The sequence below is a fragment of the Dreissena polymorpha genome, chromosome 10 (genome assembly GCF_020536995.1).
Source record: "Dreissena polymorpha isolate Duluth1 chromosome 10, UMN_Dpol_1.0, whole genome shotgun sequence".
In the NCBI taxonomy this organism is placed as follows: Eukaryota; Metazoa; Mollusca; class Bivalvia; order Myida; family Dreissenidae; genus Dreissena; species Dreissena polymorpha.
The window spans coordinates 11,387,780-11,397,010 of NC_068364.1; the positions used below are offsets into that span (position 1 = coordinate 11,387,780).

A 9,231-nucleotide genomic window follows, 5' to 3' on the forward strand; every position below is an offset into this window, starting at 1 on the left:
TAATGTGTTAGAAATGAGCGAGACAATTATTTATCTGTGTGGGTTAGAGAGTAAGAAAGCTAATACGCTGATAAACCGTCTTGCTGACGTAAAGTTCCTTAACGACATAAACCACGGACTGAGCCGTTACGTACACGGATTTCTGGGTCAGAAAGAAATACTGGCTTTTCAGACAGACAATAACACAGAGAGAAACGTTTTAAAATCAGAAATGAACTCAATGGATTATGACAAACGTTGCCTTGCACTATCGGTCTTATTTCAGCGCATGACAATCGCTGGGTACATAGAAGCTAAGGCTAGCGGTGAGAAAGAAATTTTCTTAAATTGTACGGACTTTACATTTAATGCAAATCTTAATGAATCCGATTCAAATGCATTAAAGATGCTTTTATTGTCCAATAAATCAGATGTTCGGTCACTTATTTTAGAAAGTAATGTTCTGCAAACAAACGAAATACTGACAGTCATGCAACATTCCAAACATAGTCTTGAACGTGTAATGATGACAGTGACACCGGAAATAAATAAAGCATTATATCATACGAGCATACAGGAGGTACGTTATATAGGGAAATTTGACGTATCATTTGTCTTTGTATTTCCGCCTCTATCTAAATTAACGTTTTTAAGAATAGATGATTCCACCTTTTCGGAAGACATAGTTCTTCCTGATGCAATACAACACATTTCATTTGTCAACTGTACATGCACTGCTGTGTTCCTACGACGGTTACTAGTGCGCTTATCGGCACTAAAACACGATGTTCAATTCGATTTGGATACTGTGAGTGTAACCGAATGCAACACGCACATATTTAAGCAGGAATTATTGTCCAGTGATATGAAAAATGTCATCCTAGCCGTGACAGATGGAAATATTGATCTTGATCATTTAATACGATGTTCATCTATAGGGAAACTATACCTTGACAATGCTGCTTGTGCCTCATTAGCTTCAGAGATTCTTCAAACGCTCTACAAGCTAACAACGCTCTATTTGTGGGGGACCTATACGGGTCGATGCGATCTCAAGATTCCTGCTTCATTGCAGTGTATTAGTCTGCAGAAAGGCGAATGTTCACCTGAGTGGCTGTGCAGCTTGTTGATCACGCTCTCTTCATTGGATCATCTTGTCACGTTTGAGCTGTGTGATGTCGTATTGCAGTCTAGTGGAGACACCATTGGAGACGAATTACGTACACATGTATCGGACTTACGATCTGAAATACTGTCAAATGACATGTCCAATATCGAGATACTGGTGAAAAATGGCAGTAAAGAATTGTTTGAAATATTACGTGATACTAGTATAGGGATCCTAGATCTCAGAACGGCTGATAGTGCCTCATTAGCATCTAAGATTCTTCACACGCTCAACAAGCTAACAACGCTCTATTTGTCGGGGACCTATACGGGTCGATGTGACCTCAAGATTCCTGCTTCATTGCAGTGTATTAGTCTGCAGAAAGGCGAATGTTCACCTGAGTGGCTGTGCAGCTTGTTGATCACGCTCTCTTCATTGGATCATCTTGTCACGTTTGAGCTGTGTGATGTCGTATTGCAGTCTAGTGGAGACACCCTTGGAGACGAATGGCATACACATGTATCGGACTTACGATCTGTAATACTGTCAAATGACATGCATAATATCAAAATACTGGTGAAAAATGGCAGTAAAGAATTGTTTGAAATATTACGTGATACAAGTATTAGGATCCTAGATCTCAGAACGGCTGATAGTGCCTCATTAGCATCAGAGATTCTTCACACACTCAACAAGCTAACAAAGCTGTATTTGTCGGGGACCTATACGGGTCGATGTGACCTCAAGATTCCTGCTTCATTGCAGTGTATTAGTCTGCAGAAAGGCGAATGTTCACCTGAGTGGCTGTGCAGCTTGTTGATCACGCTCTCTTCATTAGACCATCCTGTCGAGTGTGAGCTGTGGGATGTCGTATTGCAGTCTAGTGGAGACACCCTTGTAGACGAATTAAATACACATGTATCGGACTTACGATCTGAAATACTGTCAAATGACTTGTCTAATATCGAGATACTGGTGAAAAATGGCAGTAAAGAATTGTTTGAAATATTACGTGGTACAAGTATAGGGATCCTAGATCTCAGAACGGCTGATAGTGCCTCATTAGCATCAGAGATTCTTCACACACTCAACAAGCTAACAAAGCTGTATTTGTCGGGGACCTATACGGGTCGATGTGATCTCAAACTGCCCGCTTCATTTCAGTGTATTAGTCTGCAGAAAGGCGAATGTTCACCTGAGTGGCTGTGCAGCTTGTTGATCACGCTCTCTTCATTAGATCATCCTGTCGAGTTTGAGCTGTGGAATGTCGTATTGCAGTCTAGTGGATGCACCATTGTAGACGAATTAAATACACATGTATCGGACTTACGATCTGAGGTACTCTCACATGACATGTCTAATATCGAGATCATGGTGAAAAATGGCAGTAAAGAATTGTTTGAAATATTACGTGATACAAGTATAGGGATTCTAGATCTCAAAACGGTTGATAGTGCCTCATTAGCATCAGAGATTCTTCACACGCTCAACAAGCTAACAAAGCTCTATTTGTGGGGGACCTATACGGGTCGATGTGATCTCAAACTGCCCGCTTCATTGCAGTGTATTAGTCTGCAGAAAGGCGAATGTTCACCTGAGTGGCTGTGCAGCTTGTTGATCACGCTCTCTTCATTAGATCATCCTGTCGAGTGTGAGCTGTGGGATGTCGTATTGCAATCTAGTGGAGACACCCTTGGAGACGAATTAAATACACATGTATCGGACTTTCGATCTGAAATACTGTCAAATGACATGTCTAATATCGAGATACTGGTGGAAAATGGCAGTAAAGAACTGTTTGAAATATTACGTGATACAAGTATAGGGATCCTAGATCTCAGAACGGCTGATAGTGCCTCATTAGCATCTAAGATTCTTCACACGCTCAACAAGCTAACAAAGCTCTATTTGCGGGGGACCTATACGGGTCTGCAGAAAGTCGAATGTTCACCTGAGTGGTTGTACAGCTTGTTGATCACGCTCTCTTCATTAGATCATCCTGTCCAGTGTGAGCTGCGGGATGTCGTATTGCAGTCTAGTGGAGACACCCTTGAAGACGAATTACGTACATGTGTATCGGACTTGCGATCTGAGGTACTCTCACATGACATGTCAAATGTCAAGATAATTGTGCAAAATTGCAGCAAAGAATTGCTTGAAATATTACGTGATACAAGTATTGGAAGTCTAAAGGTTATCACTGATATATCTTAGCTGGAAACCGTTACGCGAACAAAGTTGAACATGATAAAGCGGATTTATATAGAGGGAAATTGTTTGACAAGATTTGATCATGACTTTCCTCAATCCCTAGAGTTGCTGTACTTGACAAAGGGCAACTTTTCACTGGAATGGCTGTACAGTGTCTTAATCAGATTGTCTCAAGTAAACCATCACGTGCAGTTAGACGTGGAAAGCTTGTTGATATCGAGTTATGAAACCTGTCCACCTAGTTCAAAAGCACACGTAATTCAATGTGAATATTCGAATAATGTAATAGATGATAGTTCAAATACAAACCTGTCTGATTTTCGGTCAGAAATGTTGACATCTGACATGTAAAATATTAAACTATGCATACTTAATTTCCATCAGGAGCGGTTTGACATGTTGCAAGATACGAATATAAGAAGCGTGCAGCTCACGGCTTTGGACGATGCTTCACTTACATTTGTGACAAAAAACACGTTTCCCGCGTTTAAAGAAATTCGGTTACAAGGAACTTACTTGTCTGATTTTAATCACAAATTACCACCGACTCTTCAATTGCTGATTTTAGAAAAAGGAACCTGTTCATCAGATTGGCTGTACAGTTTGTTGATACAACTTTCAACGTTACGTCATTCAGTGCGCGTGTACTTAGCTCAATACGGCGTTTTTCAGAGGCGAGAGTCATGTGAAAAACACCCCGAGCCGCCCATGCGAGGTGCAGATTTGTTTAACGTTAAGTTGGAGGTACGGAAGGATTGTCTTGGGTTATATGAAACTCTTACCACAATGCATATCACCAGTCTGAACATGACGCAAATAAAACACGCCGACATGCTGTCACAGACACTTCCTCTCACCCACTTGCAGAAGTTAAGGATTTGTTTGAAAAAGTATTATATGGATATGAAACTGCCAGAATCTATTAAGTATGTGCTTATAATCTGTAAACATTTTCTCCGTAATCCCTTATACATTTTGTACAGAATTTGTCTACTACAGAACATATTGTACAGTGTAAACTTGTGTTTCGTGTTGAAGAGTGTGAAGACGAATATACCAGGATCAAGCAAGAATATTGTGAATCGAAATCATTAGATGTTCAACAGTTTGAACTGATAAACAAACAGGGTAAGGTTCGTGGCGCTGCTGCTCTTACACTTTCCGCTACTGCTGATGATGGCGATGACGACGCCGATAAACATTTACTCCGACGGGAGGGAGAAAACGTTGATTCGAAACTATGGATTCACTATTGTAAAATTCGACTGAACATAATTCTGATGGTGAATCTTAAACTACTGCATCTTCAAATTATGTATATATATGTTCATTACCGGTAACAAACAATAAGATGACCTTGATAATAACTTGTGATTTTCTTAAATGACACGTATTTGCATCGTGAATTCAAACCATGGTCATCATCACGGATACAATAGGTCACCGGTCCCCAAGTTAGCAGCCCTTATAATGATAGCAATCAATAGCCGGGTTACCAAGTAAGCAGTGCAAACAATGGTCTTTATCGCGGGATACCAAGTTAGCACCGCAAAGAATCGTCGTCATCGCAGGATAGAAAGTCAGCAGCTCAAACAATCGTGGGCACATCGCGGGATTCCAAGTCAGAAGCGCAAAGAATCGCCGTCATCGCGGGATTCCAAGTCAGAAGCGCAAACAATCGTCGTCATCGCGGGATAGCAAGTTAGCAGCTCAAACAATCGTCGTCATCGCGGGATTGCAAGTCAGAAGCACAAACAATCGGCCTAATCGCAAATTACCAGGTCAGCAGCGCAAGCAATCGTCGTCATCGCGGGATAGCAAGTCAGCAGCGCAAACAATCGTCGTCATCGCAGGATAGCAAGTCAGCAGCTCAAACCATCGTTGTCAACGCGGGATACCAAGTCAGCCGCGCAAAAAATCGTCGTAATCGCGGGATTCCAAGTCAGCAGCACAAACAATCGTCGTCATCGCGGAATAGCAAGTCAGAAGCGCAAACAATCGACGTCATCGCGGGATTCTAAGTCAGCAGCGCAAACAATCGTCGTCATCGCGGAATACCAAGTCAGCAACGCAAACGATCATCGTAGGATTCAAGTCAGAAGCGCAAACAATCGACGTCATCGCGGGATTCGAAGACAGAAGCGCAAACAATCGTCGCCATCGCGGGATACCAAGTCAGCAGCGCAAACAATCGTCGTAATCGCGGGATTTTAAGTCAGAGGCGCAAAAAATCGTCGTCATCGCGGGTTTCCAAGTCAGAAGCGCAAACAATCGTCGTCATCGTGAGATTTTAAGTCAAAAGCGCAAACAATCGTCGTCATCGCCGGATTCCAAGTCAGCAGCGCAAACAATCGTCGCCATCGCGGGATTCCAAGTCAGAAACGCAAAAAATCGTCGTCATCGCGGAATTCCAAGTCAAAAGCGCAAACAATCGTCGTCATTGCAGGATTCGAAGTCAGAAGCGCGAAAAATCGTCGTCATCGCGGGATTCCAAGTCAGAAGCGCAAAAAATCGTCGTCATCGCGGGTTTCCAAGTCAGAAGCGCAAACAATCGTCGTCATCGTGAGATTTCAATTCAAAAGCGCAAATAATCGTCATCATCGCCGGATTCCAAGTCAGCAGCGCAAACAATCGCCGTCATCGCGGGATTCCAAGTCTGAATTGAAAAAAATCGTCGTCATCGCGGAATTCCGAGTCAAAAGCGCAAGCAATCGTCGTCATTGCGGGATTCCAAGTCAACAAAATGACGTCATTTCACAGTAAAACAGTGAACATTATCGATAATTTTCACCGTTATTTTTTACTGATTGAAACAGTGAAATATGAGTTATAACTTACTATTTGGTTTCCTGGGTTTTGATTGACGCTTATGGTATTGTTGTAAAATACTATGTTTTATAATGTTACTTTGCATCACTGCACATAATCTTTGACAATATGTGTATACAACGATTAACTTTAGCCATGTATATAACTGTAAATAAGAGGTTTTTATTTTGACGTCTCTATTAAGGATTGCTTTACATGCATTCCATTGTATCGTGTTTGTAATTTTAAATGGTTTCTGACTAATGTGGGTTTTTTTAATTTCCATTATAATTGTTATCTGTAAATGCAAAGGTGCATTTAGTAGTATTTTCTACTTTGCTGTTCATTTAAAATAACAATACAAATAAAGTGTTAAGTGGGTGTATAAGTGTATATAGAGGGTGTATAAAGGATGTAAATTCCTTATTCAAATGAAGTTTGTATCGCAAATATATGTTGTATTATCTGTATGTAACTCACTGAAATGAAATAGTTCTTATGTTTCAAATTGAAGAGATAATCTTAAACCTTGTAAATATGGTGAATAACATGCTCATATAATGTAAATTCATTCAAACTTAAATAATGTTGTGCATACATATGTATTACCTGTATGCATTCACATTCATTACATTTTTTAATTAAAACGTTACTGTTGTAGGTCGATTAAAGGGATCTTTTCACGGTTTGGTAAATTGACAAAATTGAAAAAAAAAAGTTTCAGTTTCGCAAATTTTCGTTTTAGTTATGATAATTGTGAGGAAATAGTATTACTGAACATTTACCATAGTCTAATATAGCCATTATATGCATCTTTTGACGATTTATAAACCTAAAAATTATAAAGCGTTGCAACGCGAAACGATTTAATAATTTGGAGAGTTCTGTTGTTGTCGTTTAAATTAACGAAACTACGAAGATCGCTTATATAAGATATAAAATACGTCCTGCATGAACACTCGGCAGAATAGCCGAGAGGGTTAGTGCGTTTTTACTCCAGGACTCCGGTGGTCACTGGTTCGAGCCCCGGTGCGCGATACATTTTTTTCCTTTTTTTTAAATTTTATTCTTGATTTTTCACTGGAGCTTTTAAGATTCAATGTTTACATTTATCAAAATAAAGCATTTAATGACTAACTTCAAAATATGCCAAAAGCTGTGAAAAGGTCCCTTTAATGCGAACAAAAGGATCAAGTCAAGTTTTTGAAAACGTTTCTGAATAATGAACTTACTCCGACGATTAATGCAACTGTGGGTCAATTCAAGTGTGTAGAAATTGATCTGAATACTGTTCACTTGCACTTACCCCGAATAATGCCAACTTGAAACTTGTATAAGTACTTGAAATGCCCAAACCAATATATAACCGTTACAAAACAGTACTGAAAGTAAATATATAGGTAACGCGTTATGAGGTAAATGATGCATCGTGTTCAATACACGTATTTTAAGGTTCATGTCCATTTTAAAAGCGATTTTTATTGGACACGTAATTAAGTTTTATAAACATTTACGTTAAAGATGACTTCATTGATGATCGCGGGGGACTGAACTTCATGACAAAATTGGCGAAATACAGAAGAAAATTAGTTCCCCTGCATGAGCTTTTTTAGAATTGACATGTATATAATCGTGTTTCGAAACGAAAAACATTTTCAATCAGAGTTTGTTGTCGACTAACAAACGGTTAGTAATCTAGATGCATTTTATGAAAACAAACACTTGTTCTTCGCCATTATGATTTAATTCATATGCATATACTTTTTTTCTTATTTATCGGAACGTTAGGTAGACATAATTAGACGTGTTTAAATGCGTGTTATCATTTTAAAATATTATAAACAATGCTACAGAATTTCGCGCACTTTGTACAGATAAAAATGTGATAAATATCTAAATTCACCTACTTCCGTTTGCCTCAATTATTGGCGTCGCACTGCAGTGCGGCGACTAGTATGGAATACGTTTTTTTTCGCTTAGGGGAGGAGAAGTTGTTTTACCGATCAATGTATATATTTTTGTTGTCAGAATATCTTGCATAGTGGTGATTTTTTGTGTAAATTAGTGTAAATACGTACTGCATTTGTGCCTATTACATTTACTACAACATTTATTGCCAATAATGCAAAGCTAATTGTTTTAATTAATAACTGATCACAGGGACTAGGCAATAATAAAAGATAACAGGGACTGGGCAAATACGCGAACCGGTGAAACTTTCTGGTTTTGTATAAAAACAAAACTTCTTTGTTCCACTATCCTAGCAACCAGCAAGTTACTAATAAAGGCGCTATAGAGCACGAAGCGCGACACGTATTGTTAATTGTAATAATGAGTCTTGATAAAGAAAGCATCCGCTTATCAATGAGGAGCACCATCACAGCACCCCAATCTCATTACTATCAAGTCCTACTACAGGTTGTTTTTTTTAAGAACCACATATAGACGGCCGCAGGCCTGACCCGTATCTTGCCAGTGGTATGGACCCTTTGGTATGGACCTTTAACCCCGCTCACTATCCAGCGTTTAAACTTCCGGGTTTACATTTAAACAGACGATTACTAGCTTATTAATATCTTAGTTAGAAGGTGATTTTTCAAGCGGTTCCGTAGTGTAGTGGTTACACGCTCGCTTCACATGTGAGAGGCCTAAGGTTCGAGCCCCAGTAGAATCAAATTATTTTATTTGTGTTCTATGTTAACTTTTTGTTTTGATGTAGACATTTTAGTTTAAATAAATATGCTGTTTTATTATAACCATTTTTGTTTTTATCATGCCCATGAAAAACATGTGTGAGAGGGTGGGGGGCTTCGTAAACGCATTAAAACTTTTACAGTATTTTCATTTCAATTAGTACTCAACCCCTATCGTAAATGAGCAACGTAAGAATAAGTTCAGAATCATCTCCCCTTGAAGTTGAGAAAAATATGCAATTACGCTTACAATATGAAGGAGATTTTGTAAAACCTACACAGTTCTGTTACATTTATGAAAACTGCACACGGATGCCAGTAAAAAAAAGAAACCAATGCAAATAAAATGAACTATGAAATATTTGGGGGTTATAACACAACATCATAGATAATGGTTATTTGGGAGTTATGACACAAAATCATAGATAATGG

General features: G+C 39.1%; 1 protein-coding gene across 1 annotated transcript in view; it reads left to right on the forward strand.

Annotated features, from left to right (window-relative positions):
* The window catches only part of LOC127847643 (uncharacterized), a 24,071-nt gene extending 15,209 nt beyond the window's left edge, over positions 1-8,862 (forward strand). Inside the window, exons 4-5 of the mRNA XM_052379679.1 lie at positions 1-1,011; positions 2,608-8,862. The exon at positions 1-1,011 is cut by the window's left edge and continues 1,270 nt beyond it. Coding sequence (XP_052235639.1) covers positions 1-1,011; positions 2,608-3,301 — 1,705 coding nt within the window. The 3' untranslated portion in view covers positions 3,302-8,862. The remainder of the gene's footprint in view (positions 1,012-2,607) is intronic.
* The last annotated feature ends 369 nt before the right edge of the window (positions 8,863-9,231 follow it).